The following is a 25,181-nucleotide window of genomic DNA, read 5'->3' on the forward strand; positions in this document are numbered from 1 at the left end:
AAAATATTTTGAATCCTTCTTACCTTATTGGAGGCCATCTCGCTGACTGAGTGTCTGGTTTGCAGGGTCTCCAGCTGGTCCAGGCACCAGTCCAGCTCCTCCAGAGTCTCAGTGGCCAGTTTCTGATAGGCCTCCTCTGTGGGAGCGAGACAGGATGGTAAGGGGTCAGTAAGGGCCCGCTTTAGGGAGTTAGTGGACGGCCCAGGCCCGGGGTCTCCCACCCCACGCGCAGCTAAACTGGGATACCCCGAGTAGACACATGGGTGACTCTTCATACTGGATGGTCCAGCTTTTAGGTGTCTGTCTGGGTTTGAGGGGCATTTAGACAGTAGGGCCTTGGAATCCCAAATCCTTGATTATTACACTTCTAGAAAATTCAGAGGGATTTGATGTCAGCCAGGAAAATTAAGTGTGTCCAGATGCTAAGAGCTGATAACAACAAATAGCTATAGAAGCCAGAGAGCAGTCCAGCACAAAAACAAACACACTCACACCACTTCCTGCCTCACCAGCTCCACAATGTCATTCATACGAGAGGTGTAATTCCAGTCATGTAGTAGGATGAAGAGCAGTCTCATGTGGGCGCCCGGGAGGAGAGAGGATGGAGAGAATCCGTATCCGACTGGGGGGCTCACAACCGCCTTGGATGCATGTCGAAGCATCCTCACATGACTACCAAACACACACGCGCAACCACGCTCAGACACAGTGCACGTAACACTAGCACATATTGCTTCAACCTCCTCGTGTGTAAACAAAAACATCCATGGTATCCAAAAGGGTAGATTCCTGCATGCTAGCCTGACAGATGCTGTGTGTGTGTAATGGGATGGAGGAGGCTCAGGGGGGTGGGATGCTGTTGCTTCGGCGTCCCTGGTAGCCAAAACATGCTGTACCTAAAGCTTGAGAGGACTGCACTGTAGATTGGGAAGGGAGAGCGACAACACATGGACTGGATTATAAGCGGATCTGAAGAGATGCATGGGAGCTCCCTCATATATCGTGTACGAGGAGGGCGTGCACATCATGTATATGATCAGCATACAAATACGCAGAGAAGGAGGTAAACAATCAACATAGTGAGGGAGGGAATAGAAGCCAAAACCCATGTTCCAAATTAACAAATTGACCTACTTTTTCTGTGGAAGAAGATATTTAGGGAAAAACACACAAGTGCAGTTTTGTACTCATTGTGAAACATCCTTAGAGGCGCACAAGTTGACGTTAAAGCCTTGTCTAAATGGAAAAGTAAGTTAATAATTGACGTCAAGGAATAATATTGAAACATAGAGACGTTGTTAGACGATCTTAGTCAGAGTTAGCAAACATGTTGCTGTAGGGGAATTGTTATCTGCTATTTTTTTTCTTTAAATCAAATAGTCTGTGAGGATGATGGTGTAAATGGTAAATTACAAATGGTAATTAAGTGCTTTGGAATTACAGTTTATGTCAGGGGCGAAATTGAGAGAGGGACTGGCAGTGCCGCCACCCTCGAGTGTCATAGGGGCTGGTTTTCGGGCGTAAAGGGGGCAAGGGTTGGCCAGGGTAGGGCCGTCAAAACTCTTCCAGTAGCACTCGTCTGATGAGAGGAACCTCGCGAAAATGTGGAGAGGCCCCAGGGAAAGTTTTCCACCAACACACCTACCACCATCCAATTCCGTCACACGGTCCACTTGAGGGGCCCGTTGGCAGTCATTGCACCCATCCCTGTTTATATTTGTTCCGCCACTGATTTGTTTCATACAGGTACAGTGGTGCCTCTACATATGAATTTATTTAGTTCCAGGACCTGGTTTGTAAGTCGAAATGGTCATATGATGAGCGGGATTTTCCCATAAGAATAAATTATAATTCGATTCATTCATTTCAAAGCCCAAAAACCTACACTAATTGCAATTACACATAGCAAAACAAATGAATTATAAATACAAATCGGAATAATAATAATATTAAATGGAAATTTTAAAAAGTGCTTTTTACTGTCACCTTAACTTAAACACTGGCAAACAGAGGTGGGAGGACACGGCGGTTGCATGTGGATACTGTGAGATGTGTTCTAAGTTCACAAATGCATTAAATAAGACACAGGTAGAACAAATAGATTATGAAAAAAATAAGGAATAACAAAAGCATTTTTATTGTCACCTTAACTTGTGAACGGAGCAGCGGGTGTGTAGGTAGATGGGGGGGGGGGCAAGTGACGAGTCAAATTTTACGTCGGATGTCAAAAGGATCGTACAATGCGATTGTATGTCGAGGTACCACTGTATTTAAAATTTCAACTAACGCTATATTGTTCCACCTAAACCAGATGCTCCTTGTACAGTGTCAACATGGAATATTAGACCCTGTACGGCAATGTGTGCACTTTATAAAATTTGTTTTTTAATTTTTAAAATTGTGAATAAAAGTCTTTTGTAAGCAGATTTTATTTGCACTGAGAAAAAAAACTAAAAAACACAAATTAAAGTTGCCGTTTGAGCAGCTTTTATGTCAGCTTTAAAATCCAGGTGGCAGGGTGGTGGCGCTAATTTTCGATATATTATCCAAATTTATTCATTAGAATGCAGGATGTTTACCAAGTACAGTACTTTGGAAAGGTAAACATTGCTTTCTATCTTATATATCTTCGGCAAATTTCTCTTTTATAATATTGATTTTTTTTTTAAAATGAAAAATATTTAACCTATTCTAATCAGATTTTCAAAATGACTTTAAAAACAAATGAGCAGTGAGTTTGGGGTGTTAAAATCACATTGGCAGTGTACTACCGACTGCGTATCTCCAGCAAACTTCTGCCCCCTCCCTGCTAAATGTCTGTCAGGCATAATCCATGTGAGTAGTCTTTATTTAGTGAGTTTAATTGAATTGTTCATAGGAATGAATGGGAGTTATTTTTTATTTTTATTTTTTTAAACACCATATTTTTAATTGGTCAGTAACCAGTCCAAATCGGGATTCAGCTCATGTCAATTCAAACCATTTTCTTACCATGTCTATCACCATAATTTTTTGCTTAATCCTTGTGCGTTGTTGCCACATGAAAAAAGGCCACAGGCAAAAGCATATTTGTTAGCCTGGAACTCCAGACTCACCGCTGTTCCAGCGATTGATTCGCACAGTGTTTGAAAAGTACAGGGAGAACAGTCTGGCCGTGCCAGGCAAAAGCATATTTTTGGGATTAAAACTTTAGATTCTGACAATTAAATCAATTTCAATGGACTTTTGCAACATATTTCTGCTTCAAAACCAAATTGTATGACTTTTAAGACATCTGTCCACAGAAAATGCACTGTACCCAAAATGACATGACATCGACACGACATAGCGTCATCTTCTATAATGTTGCAATTCAGTAACAGTATCACTGCGGCCATATGAAGCGTAAACAGGATGCCCATTCAACAGCGAGAAGCTCCTATGTCACCATTTATTTTTCACAATATCCTCCTTCTCCCGTTTCTGCCACTATAATCCTTCTTCCTCTCCCTGCTTAGTCTTTTGTGTCCTCTTTCTTGGCCATTTACCCTGCCTAAATGGGGTGTCAGCGACTGGGGTGCTACCCTTTCTGACAGCGACTGCACTGACGTCAATGACATTCTTCTCATGCCTAGTGCGACATCAGACACCGGGTGCTCAGAAAGGCCACTCTGCTGCTGCACAGACATGCGGCTGCAGAAAAAGCACGAAGCGGAGCAGTCAGGCGAGCGAAGTGGGACTGGAAGGGACGAAGTGGATGAGGAAGTAGACAGAAGTGTTAAGACACCTTTTAACCATTTACTGAATGGGTTGGTTTTGACCAGGAATAAACATTTGGAACGTCCTCTTTTGCCCGGACATGTCCACTTTTCACATTCTGTTCGTGGCGTCCGGCGGGGTTTTATAAATTCATGAAAATGTCCGGTTTTCATTATTTTTCACAGGACCAATTAGCATGTGTTGAAATTGACTGACGCTTTGCACAGAGTACTACGGTACTCTGCTGCCTGTGACGTGTGCCTGCCCAGTTGTTAAGACTTTTATTACAATCAATACGTAAATATTCAAATGCTCATGTAACCAAAAGAGTAAGTCGAAAATACCTTTATTCTACTTTGGATGTAAATCTGTGCATGCGTGCGCAGTCACACACTGGCTTTATCATGGCGTCAACTGTCAACTCTAAATTCACAAACAAATCTTTGTCACGAAAATAGCTCACAGGCCATCAGTATGTACACTTGCTAAAATTACATTTTTCGGCAAGTGTTGACTTTTGTCGGAGCTTTGTAATTATGTGATCTGTAAAATCCCTTTGGTAACACATCGTTGCGCTGTCGATGATTGTAAACTTTAATAGCAATGTTTGATTTTGCCTCTGCTACCGGTGCTCGCTAATAGGGTAGCCGTCCGTGAGCTAGCCCCGCTAGGCATTATGGGAAATGTAGCTTTGTGCTGCTGCGTTTAGAAACATGCTTGTTGAATCGTTTGTCAGTTTATTTCGGTTAATGTTTGCATGCAATCTAGAACATTGAATAGGAATAACAATTGAGTGGGATTGATAATTTGTTAACAACAGTTGTCGGTCGTGATAGTAATTTATAAAAATATTTAGTTGGCACATAGGCTACTGTGTGTGTGTATTGACTGTACTACATTTCCATGGGTCTGCATATTATTATTTTTTTTTAGCATTATTTAATTCCAGGTTGTTGTTTTTTGCATTTTTATCGTTCGATTATTTTTGGGGGAAATAAAGAAAGCCTGTTGAGTAACCTCTGATAATTTGAATTTGTGTCTTTGGTTATATAATATATGGCTATAATTTTTTGATTTAAACAATTTTTTTTTTATAAAACTGAAATTTTCTATCCAGACGGAGGAGGCACACTTTAAATATATTAAAGTAATATAGGCATCTTTGAGGGAAACTTCAAATAAAATTCAAGTATCTTGAGGTCGGGCCGAGTGTCTTCTTTTTGCAAATCAAAATATGGTCACCCTAAACATTTGTGCTCAATGACATAATTTGATTCTTAAAACCAATTAATGGGCCAGGTATTTGTTGATAAAGTAAACACCCAAAACCTTGACTGACAGCTGTTTATGGCGCGTTCCATAATAAGCGCTAACCAGGATAACTGGTGACAAAATATATCATGGCTTTAATTGCTGACCAATGTATTCAATCTGTTAATTCCTCATAGTCATTTGTGCAATCTCAAAATGATATTCCCTACAGTTGTTTGAGTAAAGAGATACAGTACTTTCATCCATCAAAACAAGTGGAGCTGGATAGCGGTACTGCTCTGTACTATATGCAGGGTCAAAATAAAGTCCCATTCAAGAACAAGTGTGTTCTTACTGTCAAAGACAGATGGAAATATTGAACCACAACAACCCTTATAAAGTAGGTCAGACAGTCTCATATGAAATTTGACCACACAATGGATATAACGTTGACATGACAGACAAACCTGTAAAGGTGGTCTTGGTGATTGGCGGTGGGTTGCACATGGGTGATCTCCTGTATAGAGGAAGCAAACACACGTAAATAAAAAAACACAAACATAAACATATTTATATTTAAAGTAGTTTAACAGTACTTAATTAAAAATTTCAATCGGGGCTTATTCAAGTGTAAGTGCTGTACTTTGCTAGGTTTTTGTTAGCAAAGTAATAACATTGACTACGAGTGTTTTTTTTTTTTCTTCCACCAGATGATCAAAAAGAAGCGCCAATTTATTTTAATTGGCTCACTATCAGCAAATAATCAGAACAACATGCTGTGAGGCTGTTGTCACTTTTGCTGTAGTACCACTGGAGAACACACGAGGGCGCACAAAACCGCATTGGGAGTGAACACATGGCAGATGAAACAGATGTGTCAAGGTTTCACAAAGTGTGCATTAGTGGCGAGTAGTACAAACTTACTTATTAGACGCTCTGTCTTGCTGCAGGTTGGTTAATGCACCAAAGTTATTCCGTACAGTTCTTAGGCTTGCAAGCACCTGAAGGAAAAAGGGGAGACTATAGTCATTATTTTTTCCAAAGAATAAATCCTGAATATTAACTAGCGATGAAAAAGCTTACCTGTGCAAATGGTGTTACAATCATGTCGTCACCATGGCTGGAAACACAAAAGAAGGACTTCAAAACAACAGTATGTAAAGGTTTATCTGATGAAAAGAGCTTCAACAATTTTATGACTGCGACGGTAAGTAACGTTGGTTGATCATCCAGGACACTGTAAATGTCCCATACCTCATCTACTGATAATATTATTATTGTTTTGATGAGACCTTTTATGAGGTCTGCAAAATTAATTTCTTTAGAAATGCCAAGGTGGCCCATTTCTTTCTTTCTTTTATTTTAAAAAAATTTTTTTTAGCTATACATAATTGTTTTCAGTGTGTCATGCGCATCATTGCAGTGACTTATTCATGTCAGGTAAACTGTTAGTCAAGGCCGGATTTCAGTATTTGGAGGGTGTTAAAATGCGATGACGCAGTTAAAGCTTCTATGCACGAGGATTTCCTATTCCATAATACTGTATCATTCATGAATTCTGGGAAAAGTCAACAGGATGGACAAGGGAGAGGCTTACGCACTCCGCTGCCTCTTGAAAAGAATTTCTACTAGCGAAGCCTTGAGTCATACGCATAGTGCTGCTGACCTCAGAGCTCACAGTGAACCAATGATCAGGTGATCTGTACTGTGCCAATGAAACGCAACACACACATAAATACATACATGACGAGACATACTGGCTGCTCACATATCACTTGACCACAGCAATATTTTTAAATATACAAATGCACACCTATGACATATGACTGTAACTGCAGCATATTTTCATCCTTGTCAAAAACACAATTACTTTTCAGACATCATGTGCCTATATTACCACTCTTTAGCATTGTCGAATGTATGGGTCAAATTTGGCCTAAATCAGGCATATGGTGTGTGATCCTTGAGAACATGCTTTTTTTGTTGACTGTTCTAGAATTAAGTGTAATTGCAGTAGGTGACAGTAGCCATGATGCCTTTTGCACCAGGCAAATGATATGAAGAGAGTAAATAAACACTGAAAACAACTTTTTGCAAAGAGATAATAAGAAAGGCTGCGTTGAGAGCACTGCCACATTTGCCAGCGGCTTTCTCTATATGCGTAAGAGTGCAGCGTGCACATGCCTGGTAGTGTTGAGTGAGAGAATGTGCTTTGCTGAATGAGTGGATGAATAGGCGTTTTTTTCGTGCGTTGTATTATCACGTTTAACCACAAAACCCATCAGGCAATAAGCCATCCAGCAAGTGCTACTTGGTATGGTTATTGTCTTCTGCCGACATCGTCGTAAGGGCAATCAATGAGGGAATTATCCCAGAAAGTTGTCTTTGAGCCTAGAGAGGTTCTCCCCCTGCGTCTCCCAAAAGTGAATGGGCGACGGCAAAGGGAACACAGCGGAAAGAGATGGAGACAATGAAACAAACGAAAGTTATCCAGAATGCTAAGAAGACGAAATACGGGAGTATGGAAGTTTGCAGTATTCGGCTTACGACGTAATTAAGGATTTTTTTTGTTTTGTTTAAATTTCATGCTATACAATGCACTTTATTTTTTTTCCATTAACATTGTGTTAATAGAAGTCCCAGAGAATTCTGGAGCATGAGCATTTGTATTGGGAAAAGCCAAATAGACCTCTGCTGGGCATTCTATGTGTTAACACTAGAATGCCCAGTCATTCTTCGTTGGAAGTTGCACTGTTTCTTTTTTTCTTTGACTGTAATAAACAAAATGTACTAATATAATCTGTGTATGTGTAATATGTACTAATGACAGTTTCACAGAAAAAAAACACAGTTCGTAGTTGTTTTCTTCTTCTTGGGGGGTGCGTAACAAACAATAATTGAGAAGCACTGGCATATACAGTATTAATGGCCGCAACTCCAAAAAACCTTGGATTTCGAGGGTAATGACTCAATTGTCATACTTAAACTCTCTAAAAGTAAAATTTTTGACATTTTTGGCACATTACAACCAGTGTTGTTTTCGTCAACGACGCCGACAACGAAAACATTTCATTAACGAACATTTTTTTCATGACGATGACGTCATGATGACGAGCCGAAAACGCGTCTTGGATGACTCTAACGTGATGAAAACATTGCCAATTTACGTCTGATGAGACGGCAACAGCATGAAAATGCAACATCATACCAGTCATATGACTTGCGAATGGCCCCACCCTCCCCTGATGCAGTGCAGATGAGCACTATCAACAACAATGGTGGCTGCAAGCGTGAGGATTCGTGATCGCATTCTAACTGTAATCCGACAATGCACTGTCCCCGTGGGAGACAAGTGTGGCTGCTGTGGCCACACACGTGGTGGAGAAAATACCTGTACTACAAATCTCAAGCGGCACATGAAAGTTGGACACGCTGATGTTTATGCGAAGGTAAGTTGTTACAAGTCATTTTAAGATATCATAGGCCTCTAGTTTTGTTCAGCAAAGGGTCCGTTATCATTTTAATATGTATTTTCCACATTTTTGGTGTAAACGGAGCGTCGAGTTTAGGCTATGCACCACAGTGCAATGTACGTCATCTCTTGATCAACCCACTCATTTGAAAGAGAGAGAGCGGCAATGGTAGACGCTAAAAAAAACTTCCAGAAGCTTCCAAGTAAGGTGTCTAAGAAAAATAACAGTCCCTGATCATTTAAAGTTAGTCATTCACATTTTATTTTAGGCTAGAAGGTGTTGGAAACGAGTACGATGCGTATTGAGCCAAGGAGAGGAAAGTTTGTTGAACCAAACCTATCCTGGTGAGTTTCTTACATGTGCTAAATTGAGTTAGTGTTTGATGTGCCCTAACAATGTGTAAAAATCCACACGTAAAATTATAAAACCAGCCAGGACAATACTGTTATGGACAAAGATTTGTGACAAGAGTTCTGTTGTTATGTCAGTTATGTTGAAGAGTGGTGAAAAAGAAAAAAAGTGTTTCAGGGAACTTTTCAATCAAGCATTAGCACATGAGCTGTGCTTGTAATGGGAATAACGGTGTTGACTATATTCGAGTCCAATATATAATTTTTTTTTTGTTTTTTTTTTGTTTTTTTTTAGCTATCCCATTACTGGTCTGTGTATTGTATTGTTTGGCACTTTGAGTAACGACCCTGCATGCTTCGTGCAGACTGGTTTTTGTCACACGAGGAGAACGGTTTCCTTAAGTTCCTAATAAATTGTAAGTTACATATGACTTGTACCGCCCTGCAAAGCATGAATATTATTTTACTGCATTCATTGTGTAAATCGAACCAAAATAAAGCAAGTGTTGTGAAAATAAGTGTTTACTTGACTGTCAATTCGAAATTGTTGGAAACCTTGAATTTTTTTTTTTTTTTTAACTAAAACTTTGTGTATCCGTCAACCGATACTAGTCTAAACTTTTTCGTCAACTAAAACTACTCTAAATCTGTTATGTTTTTGTCAACTAAAACAAGACTAAAACTTGTTTGAATATTGGTTGACTAAAACTAGACTAAAATTAACACATTTTGAAATGACTAAAATATGACAAAGACTAAAAAGTATTTTCGTCCAAAAGACAGACTAAAATTAAAATGGCTGCCAAAAACAACACAAATTACAACTTTAAATTACAAAAATTAGTACTACAGTACTTTTTAATTGATAGAAGTCACCAAAATGGTACATTTGCACCATAGGTACAGGCCGAATCGGTTCTGTTTCCACTTAGTGACAGTGCAGAATGTGTGTAAATGGCTGTCCGTCTGTGCGTTGCAACCCTAGACAGGCTGAGCAGTATGGTGACATATTCAAAGCAAAATTCAGACATTTTTTTTCTAATGTTAAAAAATGTTTTGACCATTGTAAATTAACAGATGGTCTGAAATCAAATAGTTAGCTCCTTTCAATTAGGACCAAAAATGCTATTGTTTACTAGCCTGGTACACCAGACTCACCGCCGTTCCAGCTATAGAGTCTGGTGACCAATGAGCGGATCAAATTTCCAGGGCGGAGCAAGCCACAGCAAACAGAGAGCGGAGTGGACCAATCAGCGACGGGCAGACGTGACGTTGGTAAAGTGACAAGTCGCGCGCAGCGCGAGCAGAGAACGGAAAAGTTTATTTAACATGGCTAGCGCGAGACAGCCTGTTGTCATTGACTTGTGTCTATGTATTTTTGTTAATCTAAAACTGATTTTACCGTGGATTAGAACAGATTCTCAGCTCTCCTGTTCGTCATCTGTGTTGTTGTGGAGACGACTTCCGATGCGGAAGAGTGACGTTGCTCGTTAAGAACACGTCACGCAAATAAACGAATCTGATTGGACGGTTCATTTTGTTCTTGCTCGAGAGGCCGTTAATGGGCTCGGTCCCAGACTATTCTCACAGTGTTTTTGAAAAATACAGGGAGAACAGTCTGACCGTGCCAGGCAAATTGTTTACTACAGCGCATTACCAACTGCTCATATCGTTAGTAAGTTATATGACATTTGATTTGCGTCCATTGGTTTTATTTCTATTTCCTGTTTGAATTGTTTTTGTATTTAACTGTCTTGATGATTTAATGTGACTCTTCTGCATTGTTTAATTTGTGTTTCAATTTCTCTCAATAGTGTCTAGCTGATTTTAATGTGATATTAAGCACTTTGAATTAACTTGTGATTAGTTGTGCTATACAAATAAATTTGCCTTGTCTTGAACTACTGTTAACATCCGACAAAAGGTTTAATTGATCCAACTTTATTGTTACAATATTACCTACAGTATATATAGTGAATTTTTGTAGTTGAAAAATTCCAACTTTATTCTTGTATTATTACAACTTTCTAAATAATGAAACTGGACTTTAGACCGAGTGAAAATTCTGTGACAAATTTCAGCAGAATTCTTGTCATATTACAATATCATGAATACAAAATGAAACTTTCATTATAAATATAATTAGAAACAGTTTTTCATGTCAACAAATTTCCTTTATTTTACTAATATAATTTTAACATGTTAAAATAATGACATTTTTTGTGCAATATTGCAACTATTTTGATTGTAAATTTATGACTATCGAAATATTGCAAAATTTCTTACATAAGTACATGTAAATACATTTTTCAACAATTGTATCTAGTTTTTCCAAAGTTCACCAACTACTCTCTCATTGGTGATTAACCATAGCCAAAATTCTTGCAATAAACTATTTTCTGTTTAACTAAATACATACTATTATTGTAATTTAATATTTGGATGGATATTTTGCAGATTAACAAGAAAATGTTTTTTTTTTTTTTTTTTTTTTTTTTTAGCAATACCTTATAAAGGAAGTTGGGAGCTCTTCAGACTTCTCAATAGCTATACCAAGAAAAGTGAATCTAGGAATAGTGTCATATAAGGGCTTTCCGAATGCCCAGTAGAAAAAAAAAATAGGGCGCCCTGGTGCCACATGTTAATGCAAGTCAGTCATCATTTCACTCTTGATCATTTTAAAAAATTATTATTACAGGTAGTCCCCGGGTTACGACGTACCCGACTTACGTGATTTCGACTCTATGATGCCGGAGTCTGTTTATTTATTTATTTATTTTGAATAGTGTTGACTTTTGTTTTGTGATGCATGCTTTTATCTTGGCACAGGAAGCGTAGAGCAGGTAGTAGTAATGGTATGCGAGTAAGAGCGCATGTACACACAAGGAAGAATGTATTCGCGCACACAAAGAGCACACGGGCACACGCACACACAAGGAATAGCGCATTTGTTCGCGCAGCCGAGTGTGAGAGAGCGGGAAAAGCCTGCAAGCCTGCGCTAACATTTGTTGCTTGTGAAGCATCCACAGGGCAACACCTGTATATAACACCTTTGTACTGTTTATGGTGCGATTTCAATTGTGGTCGTATACTTGCTGCAAGATGTGATTGTTTTTGATGTGCGGACGCTAACTAATAGGTTCTAATCGTTTGTGTGGATCATTATTACTGTATCAGCAGCTTGTTATAAACACAAATTTGAATTGCTGTTATTGAAGATGAAACTGATTTAATTTGATTTTTATTTTAGTTAAATTCTGCAATTGGTAATGTCATGAGCAGCTGTAGAAAGTTAGCTCACCCACAGACGTCTGACATCACCATTTCGGAGCTTAGCTCGCTGCTTGGACTTCGCGCCACCATCTTGGCAAGGACAGTACAATGATGCATAACACATGTTTTTGGATAGTTATTTTGAGATTTAGAGTGTATTTAGGGGTACTTAAAGGGTTAATTCCTATCTATGTGGAAATTCGGGTTACATCACCAACGTAAGAACGGAACTCGTTCGTAACCCGGGGACTACCTGTGTTTATTTTTCCCCTTATCTTTCCTTTTAGTCTCAATCAAGAAGCTATGGTAGTTTTTGAGGCAATAATTTAATTTCCTGTACAACTGGTTCATGTAACCACATAGCTGCAAAGGAGCATGCTATTAACAAAGAAAGGAAGTAGTGTCAATCAAAACTAAAATCCTTATCTTGGCAAAGGCTGAATTTTCCACGCTCATATTGAATTTATTTATGCAAAAGTGGTGAGTCGATAAAGAGCAGTGTGTCAACGGCTGGCGTTTAAGCAGTGATTTAAGATACTTCACTGAGTGTCTTGTGCATGAGGTGATAAGAATAGATGTGACACCACTCGACGAGCTGTTGGTCATGCACACTTCCCTCCAGAGCCAAAGGTGGCCTGTGTGGCAGCTTTATGACCTGTGCTGATAAACATCCAGCTGTGGCACTTAGACATACACTCACACAGGGGGGAAAAAGGTCTAAAAATAGAGTAAAATGCTTTCAGCACAAAGGGGGAAAAAGAGATGGATTAGAAATTGCCAGAAACACTCACATGTCGCTGGCGATGGAGGAGTTTCGGGACATAGACTTGGGCGAGAGGTCGTAGTCGCTGTCCGAGCGGTACAGGAATGACTCCCTCCGCTGGCTGTGGACAAAGTTGGCCTGCAGGATGAGGCCCGATCCTGGGCTGGCCATTGGATCCAGCGGGCTGCGACCTGATGATGTTCCATTGTCCACGTCGAAACTGGAGAAAAAGGAGAAACACATAAAATGTTAACAAAACAATAAATGCTTATAGTAACATGTTTACTGTCAATACTGATTTGGAACAGCACCTACTTATACAGTATGCATGTATGTATAGCTAAAAATGCAACAGCCATCAGCACAAGCACAGTACAGAAGGTCCCCGAGTCTCATCTACGTCGTGCTGAATCCTTTTTTTGGAGATTCCGTCGGTTCCTCTGGTTTGATTTGGCAGTTTAAAACTTTGTCAACTTAACCGCAATTTAGGGTGTTCTGTCTAAACCAGCAGTCCGGAGCAGAAATTGTCAAAAATGGCGCCGCCCAATTTTCGCTCAAGAAACTTGTCTGTAAAGCAGAGGATGAATGGTGAAATATTTTGTCAGATTTTGAGCCACAACCTCCTTCCCTCAGTCAGAGACTTGAAGATGAGTCGTGGCTGGTTCTTCCAAAATGACAATAATCCGAAGCACACAGCTAAACTGACCACGGAGTGGCTGCATAAAAAGCATATCAAGGTTCTGGTCTCCAGACCTCAATCCAATAGAAAATCTTTGGATGGATCTGAAACTTCGTATTTCTCAACGACAGCCCTGAAACCTGACAGATCTAAAGAAGATTTGTGTGGAGGAATGGGCCAAAATCCCTGTTTCCATATGTAAAAACCTGGTGAAGAACTACTTAAAGGGTCTGGCCTCTGTAATTGCAAAGGCTTCTGCACTTAATATTAGCACTAGAGATTAGAGACGATATTTGGATCGGATCGGACGCCGATATGGGCAAAAAAATTCGCATCGGTATCGGATCGGAACACGGGAAAAATTCCGATCCAGACGCACCGATTTACATAATTCATTCCAGTTTTTGCTTCGGTTTCCCTAAAATGCGGTCCACATTTTACGGCACACCTTCAACACATTACACTTACATGACCATCTCCCAATTTACTGAGAGACTTTATCAGTAAAAATGTCAGCTAAATGGGATCATTTCACCTTAAAGGACGACAAAGACGAAGAGGCAGAGAGCAACATATGCCACAATAAAGTCAAGCATAGTGGTAAAGCTGTGAGAAGTTTTAATGCAACCAACCTAATCAAGCATTTAGCGAAATACCACCACAAACAATATGAGGAGTATGTTAAGAAAACCGAAGACGAAACGAAAGGTCCTACGCAACTAACACTGGCAGAAACTTTTGCTATGCGTGACAAACTGGCACTCGACAGTCCCAAAGCCCAGGGAATAACAAGAGTCACTGCCGAAGAATTCATTCTAGATGACGAGCCATTATCTCACGTGAGTAAAGACGCACCATCCAACACGCGATTCGGCCGCTGAAGATTCGAGAACGATTCACAAACATTCAAATTCCGATTATTGAAATATGTCAAGTAAAGCGGAACTAATACACAGCGCGGTCTTCGGGACGCAATGAGAAACTGACCGCAATGCGTCCCGAAAGTAAACATAACTTGTCTTAGACCCGGGTAATGCCAATGCTCAACTCACTGCTTTAGCTCAACTCATGCCGCTGGATAAAAAACACAAGAATACCTGACTTCCGCTGACAGCCGCAACAAACTACGTCAACGTCGTTTTACTGGAGATAATAGATATCATATGTATATAGAACCAGATGCTACACGACAGACTCGACTGCGTTAGCCACATTGAAGTATTGAAAAACCAGATGCGTTAGTAAACAGCCGCCATCTTAAAGCAGAAGACTTTCCTAGTAGGCTGTTGTGAACCTTCCAAGCGAACCTGACTAACTTTTTATCTAAAATACGGGATTATCGGGAATTATCGGGATCGGCAGATACTCAAATTAAAACGATGGGGATCGGATCGAGAGCGAAAAAACATGATCGGAACAACCCTAATTAGCACTGACTTTCTCAAGGGTACAAATACTTATGAATTCCAATAAATTACGAATAAATTATTTAAAAATCTTACAATGTGAGTTCCGGGTTTTTTTTCAATTGAGAAATTTCAGACTTCTACTTATTTTCTCAGTGAGTGAACTTGCAAAATCACAAGGGGTGCTAATACTTCTGCTCCTCACCGTATGTCTCAAGGGCCTGACACTATTATGTATGCATTAAGAGGCAAAGACTAAATTCAATGATCCAACAGAGAAGGGGTAGGCAAAACATGGCCCATCAAGCATATACATTTCTACTGATTCGTTTTTAAGTGAGTTTATCTAATAAAGTCAGGCAGGCCCGTACGGCGCATAAAGTGGGCAAGGTGAATGCCTCGCAATGTCCAAGAGTAGCACTGAGGTGTCCCGAAAAAAAAAAAAAACGTTCAAATAATATCAGTAATAATAGTAGTCAAAAAAATTATAGAAGAAAACCAAAACAAAACAGGTGGCACAGTGCCCGAGTGGTTAACACGTCTGCCTCACAGTCCTGGGTCGGTTTTCTCATGCGTGGTAGGCTGATTGAGCACTCTAAATTGCCCATAGGTACGAGTGTGTGCGTGAATGGTTGTATGTCTCATTGTGCCCAGAGATTGGCTGGCAACCAGTTCAGGGTGTATCCTGCCTACTGCCCGTAGTTAGCTGGGATAGGCTCCAGCACCTCAGTGACCCTTGTGAGGAAAAGCGGCAAATGAAGGAATAGAAAAACAGTGCATATAGTAATAAATCTTTAAATAATAATGTTTTTTTTTTCTAATGTGCCTTCTGCCCATCTCACTGTTTCCTGCAACGCGGTAATTTCACCACAATCCCTAATCTCACTAATGCACATGCAAGAGAGCTACCTGAAGGTATTATTTTTAGCCTGAAATCCTCTGCTGTTGACATGACTGACACATTATCACGAAAAGACAAAATTCCCTTCGTGTGGCATCCATCCATCCATTCATCATCTACTGCTTAGTCCGGGGTCGGGTTCTGGAGGCAGCAGCTTTAGCAGGGAAGCCCACACTTCCCACTCCCCAGCCACATCAACCAGCTCCTCTGGCGGGAACCCAAGACGTTCCCAGGCCAGCCGAGAGACATAGTCTCTCCAGCGTGTCCTGGGTCTTCCTTGGGGCATCCCGTCGGTGTGACATGCCTGGAACACCTCTCCAGCGAGGCCTTCAGGAGGCATCCGAACCAGATGCCCGATCCACCTCAACTTGCTCCCTCCCTCCCGAATGACCGAGCTTCTCACCCTATCACTAAGGAAAAGCCCGGACACCCCGCGGTAAAAGCTCATTTCGGGCGCTTGTATCTGGGATCTTGTTATTTCGCTAACGGCTCACAGCTCGTGACCACAGGTGAGGGTAGGAACGTAGACTGGTAAATCGAGAGCTTCGCTTTCCGGCTCAGCTCATTCTCCACCACTATGGACTGGTGCAGAGTCTGCATCACTGCAGACGCTCTGCAGACCGATCCGTCTGTCAATATCCTGCTCCCTCCTACCCTCACTCGTGTACAACACCCCAAGATACTTGAACTCCTCCACTTGGGGCAGGATTTCATCCCAGACCCAGCGAGGGCTCGCTACCACTGGTGTTACCAGAATGCCAGGTATGGGTGGGCATCAGTCTTACCTGGGCAGGGGGGGCTGGTCCAAGAAAAAAAAATCAAGTAGGTCGAAATCCAGCGTAGGGCTACTGCACTTTAAAACATGTTTTGTTTTCCCCTTGAGATAACTGTTGTTGTGATTTGGTCCAAACAAATAAAAGTTGATTTGATTTTATTTGACTTAGAACACATCCATAACTGAACAGTATGGATATGCAGGTGACAATGTTTTTTTAAGGTAACCTATTTTGGTCCTCAGTTTTATTATTATTATTATAGTCATTCTTTGTTCTGCAGCCCCTTTGAGCTCAATTTGACCCCCTTAGAATGCTTCAAAAAGCACCAAAATCGTCAGGCAGGTTAAGTCAGGTGCAGTCTTTGATACCATGTAAAGACAAATTCCAAATACATTATGTAACGCCCCTTAGCAATCCTGCTTTGTCCCGCCGACGCTTTGAGCCCTACTTTGACCCCCTCAGAATTCTTCAAAACTTACCAAATTCAAAAGCCAGCTGAACACTGGTGAAAACTTTCACTAAAAAAAATAAATTAAAAATGGGCGTAAATGTCTGTAGCGCCTCCTAGGAACAAAACCAACCTTTCATTTCATTTTTTTTTTTTTTTTACAAGGTGAAAAGGGGGGTAACATCGCAAAGGTTTAAACTTAGAAACACATCCGTACTACATGAATGGGATACCAGACGCGGTGCCCAGACTGCCGTTAGTACATCCAGTTTTCTTAGGGTGGGCAGAGCGTGTCCGTGGGTGGGAACCTCCCCCGGTAACGCCCCTGCTCGCTACCCTTTTCCGACTGAGGATCATGGTCTTAGATTTAGAGATGCCATGTCGCATTTCAGGTAAAAAACAACAAAAAAAACAACAACAAAAGAGCTGGATAAGTGTGAAAAAGACAGAGGTTTGTTGTGATGAAAAAAAAAAAGTTTTTAATTGCATAGGCACGAAGGTACTCAGCGCAATTGCAAGCTAGAGGTTATTAACATAGTTTAGATGTTTAGATAGTTTAGATGACATACTGCTAAGGTTGAATTATATCATTAGCCAGGCCTGTTGTTTTTGAAATATTTTCAATGTTCAGCCAAGTGTGGATTAGTGTGGCCTAAAGTTAGTCCCTTTCCCATTTTACAGAAAGTTGGAAAGACTCATAGTGTAGGAAGGACTAACATTATGTCTTGCTGATTTTCACGTAATGTGAAGCACTTTTACCTTGTGTTATATTGTGCTATCCAAATGAATTTGCCTGGCCTAAAAATGCCAAGATTAATGAATTAAATACACCATTAAATGTGCAACTGGTAATTTAATAGCTCTGTGGTATGGAGGACAAAAAGTGCCATGGATTTAAAATGCAAGATTTATTATTATTATTTATTATTATTTGTGTCATTAATTCATTAAAATGCCAATTCCGTTCATGTAAAAAGGAATATATTATCTAATTTCATTACACATGATTTCATTCATTATTATTTGATGGTCCTGTGTAGCTGCAGTACTTCATACATTAATTATATTTGTCAACCTCACCCATCAAAGTTAGTGGCCGGATTCTAATCCAGATTGATCCAGGTACAGTTGGCTGCTAAAGTTAAGTGTTATTATGGTTATGTCAAGCTGGTTTCACAATCAACAGGTATTTGACCAATATAATGCATAATGTAAAATAAAGCGTAAAATAAATAAATAAATAAATAAAAATACAAAGAGATAATGTTATGCTGTTTCTGTGTGAGTGTATAAAATTTTTGGTGAAAATATTTATTGTTGCAGGCAGTCAGCAGCAAATATGTTGCCTATGGTACCAAACTGGTCAGGTACAGCCCTGAAGTAAGGTTTTATTGTAATTTCTAAACGATAAAACCGTAAACAACATAGCACATTCATTGAGCATTTATTATTTTACTTTTTTGTATTTGGTTAGTAAATGAATTACAATTAAATTCATTTAAGCAGAAGTGTACATATTTCATTCATTAAAACCACATTGCATTTTAGATTATTCACAAATCTAAATCATGCGGAAAAATGGGTAATTTCTCATGTAAAATTCACTATTTTACAGTATTCATTCTTTTTTCCTAATAAGGTTTGGAGCCCATTGGTCTGTTTTGATAATCTCGTGGCCCCTGAGCACAAATGTTTGCACATTGCTCCCTTAGGGGATACCACTGACTCAAAGCCCCCAAATCCAATGTTTGCCGCCTCAGCAACACCACCAGAAGCAATTTAGTCTCCGTAGAGATTGTTTCCAGGTTGGCCAGTGACTACCAGCCGTGTCACAGTGAGGGAAGATCTGCTTCTGCGCCAGTGTTGCTGAGCCAACCCATAATCCCGTCTGGTGGTGAGGGAGGGGGATCCCGTGACGAGCTGCTATGACGTTGCCCCAAGCACATAATCGTCATCCTCACTATGGATAAGAGCGCGTTATTAATCCAACGTGACGCACTTTTGTAGTATTTGCGCAAAAAGCTGATGTCAGTGCCGTGCTGGGGCATGTGGTAGTGCTACACACATTGAAGCTTGTACAGTTAAGAGAAGAGTTAGCAGTTCTTACCATTTACTCGGAATTCTGCTATTAAAAGACTAGATATATAAGTGAATAAAATATTTACGTATTAAAATAGTCTGGTTATCCCATTAAGAAAAAAAAAAAAAAAAAAAGTTTGAAATTGGGTTTGGTTGCCATTTGAGTACTAATGATATATGTAGAATTTTTTTTTTTTAAATGTATATATAGTAGTACCTCACCATACGAACGCATCGACATACAATCCTTTTGACATCTGACATAAAATTTGACTCGTCATTTCTCTCGACATATGATGACATGCTCGAAATATAACGATTTACAACAGAGTTGCAATTCATTAGTTTTCCCGCAAGACAGCAACACGGTGGATTTTCCTGTGAGACAAATCAACAAAGGTCCCAAGAAGGTTAACACAGGTGGTAAAAAACAGGAAAAAGATGGTTACCATTGAAATTAAGATGGAAATAATAGAAAAATATGAGCATGGTGTGCGCGTCAAGTGAACTGGCTCGATAATACGGCCGGAATATGTCTACGATCTCGACGGTCTTCCTCCGACCGCCAGTCTTGATAAGTTAAGGTGACAGTTATTATTATTGTAACATCGGCAAGGAAGTCGCCAGCTTTCTCAGGTTTTTAATCATTTATTTCAGAACTTGTGCAACACAACACAATTACTGTCCGCCGTAGCTGACGCCAACAACAGAACATGAAAAGAGAAAGTTAAAACTTTCCACTCTTCCACAGCTCTCATTCAGTCACTCACACGGTGCATTCAGGAACAGCACGCTAAACACAACCGCCACATTAGAATCTGATTTGTTACGTTGTTGTTATTATTATCATTATATTATTATTATTATAACGGTTTGTATTTATAAGTTATTTCTTTTGCTATGTGGAATTGCTATTCGTAACTGTACCTGCAGTATTTATGAAGGATTTAGCGTAGGTTTTTGGGCTTTGGAACGAATTGATCTAATTATAATGTATTCTTACGGGAAAATCTCGCTCGACATGTGACCATTTCGACTTACAAACCAGGTCCTTGAACGAATTGAATTTATATGTAGATGTACCATTCTATATATTTGTTTTTAACTCATTTCCTTCCAAAAACATATAAATACCTTGTATTTTTAATTGCTTCAGTGTCCAAAAAATGTATTTATTTGTCTTTTGCGTTTATTTTTTCTTTTTTGACAAGAAGCAACTATAGGTTCCGATCTATCTAAAACATAATGCACAAAGCTCAAAACCCATTTTAAAGCAATAAAACTGGCCACTGGAGGTCAGTAGCGCATTTGGTAAGAATTCATCTCGTCATCTCGGGCCAAGAAAGGAAGTGAAGAAAAATACTCAGGAAACGGAAGTTGGAGGGATCTTGTGAAGACACGTGAGAATTTGAGAAAAATGTGGAGAATGATCGGGGAAAAAAAAGGCAAACGACACTGGAGAAGTGTTTTGAAAAGAAAACGAAACTATCGTCAAAGAAGGATTAAAAAAAATCTATCTTAATCAGACAGACGGTGACGTCCACAACAGCGTCAGGTTCCACAGGTGTTCTGCGGCGCTCACGTTGTGTTACTCCTTAGCCCGAGGTTGAAACCAACAATAAAGATGATGAAGATGTTTTTTTTTAATGCATTCATAATTTAATTCATAGGTATATTTAGCCATTTTTTGTGGGAATATGTGTCTGAACCATTTGTTAAGAGCATTGTAAAAAAACTTTCTTTTTTTTATAGCATCTAAGCTAGTGGACTTTTTCTATGTAACTTAGCTAATTGTTCTTTTGTTGCACATAGATCCTCATTAAAAATATATACTGTATATACCGTTTGAGGCTCAGCTCAGGTATTTTAATTTTTCATATTCCTTGTCTGATTACTCGATTATTCGAATTAACAAGTCCATCGATTAATCGACTACTAAAATATTCGATAGCTGCAGCCCTAAACTAAAGCAAAAAACAGCTGTGTATTAGTCGAAGTTATGTTTGAAATGTCTGCTTTCACACAAAGCTCAATTTCTCAGTTTTTCATCAGAAATTGGAAAATTGCTCAAACTAAGCTATTTTCTAATGCTGATTTCTAAAGAATGGAAAAAGATATGAACTAACTTTTTTTTCTGCTCAAATAAGAGAGTCTAATCTTTCTTTTGGTGGATTCCATGTTTATATAGCTCTGTGGGCCTTGCAAAATCAGTCAAAATCCAGTAAAACGGCCGGCTGGGAGTGAATGAGTTAAGCATTGAAATCGTTAATGTCTTTCATTACTGTATGTTCTTGTTCTTTGTTAATGTATGTGCTTGCCAGAGTCAAATGACAACACACATACACAAATAGAACATGTCTGGCATTTACCCACCAACAATTTCAACACTAGGTTCTCACCTCCCTGTTGTGTGGGAAGCAGGAGTGAGTGTCAGCTTTGGCAACTGAGGAATGGACATTCAAGTTGCCCTCTCTCTTCCTCACACACGCACATTCACAATCATAGCCACTAGCCAGTATGACTCCACCATCTCCCTATTAATGTCGATTGGGCTTGAGACACATCACCTGCATCTGTCGCTCACCTTTCTCACCTTCACATTCCACATTCCGGCTACGTCTACACTAGGATGGATAATGGCCTTAAACGTAGGCCTGTCGCGATAACAAATTTTAGTGTGCGATAATTATTCTCATAAATTATTGCGATATGCGATATTATTGCGCCCCCCCCAATTTTTTTTAAACCAATTTACAATAACACAGTGCGAATACAGTACAGTGGTACCTCTACATACGAAGTTAATCCGTTCCAGGAGCTTGTTTGTAAGTCGAAATGGTCGTATGTCGAGCAGGATTTTCCCATAGGAATACATTATAATTCCATTAATTCGTTCCACAGCCCAAAAACCTGCACTAAATCCTTAAAAAATATTGCTGGTACTATTACAAATGGCAATTACATATAGCAAAACAAATAAATAATAAATAAAAATCGGATTAATAATATAATAATAATAATAATAATTCCTGTAATAGTGTAACGAAACGGGTTCTAATAAGGCGGACATTTTTTTCTGTACCTGAAGGCACCGCGGCGCTGACGTGACAAAGAGGGAGGGGAGCGGGTGAAAGTTTACTTTCGCTTTCAATGCTTTCTTGAGAACATCGTCAATTGCGGCAGACAGCAGGCGTTTTGTGTTGAATAAGTTGTGAAAGAAATGATGAAAACGTGGCGAAGCTGGCGATTTCTCTGGAGATGTTACCACAATAAGAATTGTCAGCTTAACTTATAAAGACTGGCGAACGATGGTCGGAGGAGGACCGTGGAGATGTATTGTTGAGCCATTTCACGGATGCCCACCCTACGCTCATATTTTTCTGTCATTTGCATCTTCATTTAGAAGGTAAGCGTCAACTTTTTCCTTGTTTCCCCACCTGTACCAACCTTTTCTGAAACCAGTGTTGATTTGTCACACAAGAAAATCCGCCGTGCATTCATCTGCGGTGCTGCCATTGTCGTCGTATTTCGAGCATGTCGTCGGATGTAGAAACAAATGGCGAGTCAAATTTTACGTCGGATGTCGAAAAGTTCGTGTGTCGAAGCGATCGTATGTAGAGGTACCACTGTATATATTAATAGATCAAGTACACCCATTTAAACGCGATAAATATTTACTCTTAAATTCAAATATACTTTTTAAGAAATCACAACTAAAAACAGTATACCATGCCGCTTAAGTAAAAAACAACAATATTGATACCATACAGAAACACAGAATAAATAAAATGTGTTAAAAAAAAAATAATTGCACTTAATAACTTAAGCATTTAGGCAAATGAAAACTTTTCCCGTCATAGCTTCTGCAATGGTGTTCCATAGGGATGCAACGATACAGTTAAGTCATGGTTCGGTATGAATTTTGATACGGGGGACACGATTTTCGATCCGATTCAATACATTTAATGCTCGGTAAAAAAAAAAAATAACAATTCTATTTTTTGTTTCATTTTTTGGGTTTTTTTTTTTGCTAACGAGCAAAAATTAAATTGCCATCATATTAACATGCATTTTAGTGCATAATATTTATGTGCTTACTTACTGATATGAAAAAAATTTGTATAAAAGTGCTGAGAACAATCTTTACTGTTTGTAAAGTGAGGCAGGGCACACGGTTGATTGCTACAGCTCTCTTAGCAGCTAGGTTAACTACATGAGCAAAACATCCTATTTATGGTCCGAATCCATCTGTGTCACGTACTGAATTAACAATATTTGCAACATTATATATAGTCACTGGTATGGATTGATTTGGCCTTCTTAACCGCATGTGACAAATGACAGTTTAGAATTCTAGTATATGGACTACATGTCCCATAATCACTCTGGGCTATTAAAGTCACCATTCTTCTGATTTTTAACCATGTGTTTGCTCGGGACAAATGTTACCAATCCAGAATGATTAAACATAATCAAGTTTGAAGACAGCATCATAAGCCAAATTTGAATTGCATGTACTGATGGGAATGACACAAAATGCAAAAAAAGTTTCTGTTTTTGTGTGTCTGTGTGTGGTAAAAGGCGCACCCTCTCTGGGAATGTCTTTTTGAGGTATTGCACCAGCATTGACGTCACACTTCAAACACGTCAGTGCTGACGACGAGGAAGGTCTTCTCCCCTTCTCACATAAAGCTCTTTGACATTTCCCAACAAGGAGCGAGCAATATGTCTAGAAAGGAAATTTTTGAAGAGTCAGCAGATTCCAGTTACGCCTTTTATCTGCTGTTGTGAGACAGAAACATGTCTCGCTCGCTTCCAAGAGAATGGTAACATGTCCAAAGATGGAAGATCATTTTCCATCAGCCCCTACATAGGAACCATAGCGGACACCCTAGAGGAACAATGCTTCCCACGCGAGTCAAATTGCAAGCTTGAATGTCAGGAAACTTGTCTGAAAGCGACTACTCACACTTCAAAGTGTGAGATTAAATTCATATAAATTTACTGGACTCAATAATAGTTACACCTGCATCAGAACACATCTGGAAAGAGTTTCCTGTACAAAGACACTTTCAGAGATTTATGCATTTAACAATGGGGATTACAGTGCCTCTCGTCTGCAGAGCATCCTGACAATATTAGACACAGCACAGTTTTACGTCACTGTACATAAGAATAATGAACACTTGAAGATGTATTGGTACAGTATGTATCATTATTGGGAAAGTTTGGTACAGAACATTCAGTATGTTCATCAAATGAGGCTTGATGTTGGATGCTCATACAAGACACTCTCTACACTAATTCGGCCCACATTTTGATTTTGAAAAATAATGTCATATTTGGTGGAATAATTTACCCTCCCTCGAATAAAATTGTTTAGTAAATAATTAGTTCATTTTTTTTTAGTAAGTAATAAAATAATGTATTTGTATTTATTTTTTATTATGAGTACCGGTAGTTAATATTAATTGAAATTATCATATAAAATAACATTACAAAGTTAAAATATATATATACATATATATTAGTGTCTTATAAAAATACAATTATAAAGTTAAAAATATATATGTATATATTTTAGTTTTGAAGGTATTTTACTCACATACATTTTTTTTTTTTTAAACTCATTAGTAAATGATTTGCCCTATCTGTCTGTTTACCAAAAAAAAAAACACGCCTCAAACACAAATGTTTGCTGGACCTTTTGCACCCTAAACATACAGAGCAGCGTTTTGTCATAGTTTGCCAACATGCTTTTGAGAGTACATCAAGCTTACCAACTTCTTCTAAAAAAGAAAAAAATAAATAAATAAATACAGGTAGTCTCCGGGTTACGAACGAGTTACATTCCTACACTGACGACGTAACCCAAATTTCCATGTAAGTCAGAGTTAACTCTTTAAGTAACCCTAAATACCCGCCAAATCTCAAAACAACTATCCAAAACATGAATAATAAGTCATTGTACTGACCTCCCTCACCAAGAGGAGCTAAGTCTTAGCTAGACAGTGATGTCAGACATCCGTGTGGTTTTCTGATTT

At 39.2% G+C, this 25,181-nt stretch overlaps 1 protein-coding gene across 10 annotated transcripts in view; it reads right to left on the minus strand.

The window, feature by feature from the left end:
* pde4d (phosphodiesterase 4D, cAMP-specific) overlaps nucleotides 1-25,181 on the minus strand; it is a 465,837-nt gene that overhangs the window by 36,209 nt on the left and 404,447 nt on the right. For all 10 annotated transcript variants that reach the window (XM_057830864.1, XM_057830868.1, XM_057830867.1 and 7 more), the window contains 5 exons: nucleotides 12,877-13,068; nucleotides 6,073-6,109; nucleotides 5,914-5,990; nucleotides 5,457-5,506; nucleotides 24-136 (listed from right to left, as the gene is read on the minus strand). In XM_057830864.1, coding sequence (XP_057686847.1) covers nucleotides 24-136; nucleotides 5,457-5,506; nucleotides 5,914-5,990; nucleotides 6,073-6,109; nucleotides 12,877-13,068 — 469 coding nt within the window. The remainder of the gene's footprint in view (nucleotides 1-23; nucleotides 137-5,456; nucleotides 5,507-5,913; nucleotides 5,991-6,072; nucleotides 6,110-12,876; nucleotides 13,069-25,181) is intronic.

Source organism: Corythoichthys intestinalis, chromosome 3 (assembly GCF_030265065.1).
Source record: "Corythoichthys intestinalis isolate RoL2023-P3 chromosome 3, ASM3026506v1, whole genome shotgun sequence".
In the NCBI taxonomy this organism is placed as follows: Eukaryota; Metazoa; Chordata; class Actinopteri; order Syngnathiformes; family Syngnathidae; genus Corythoichthys; species Corythoichthys intestinalis.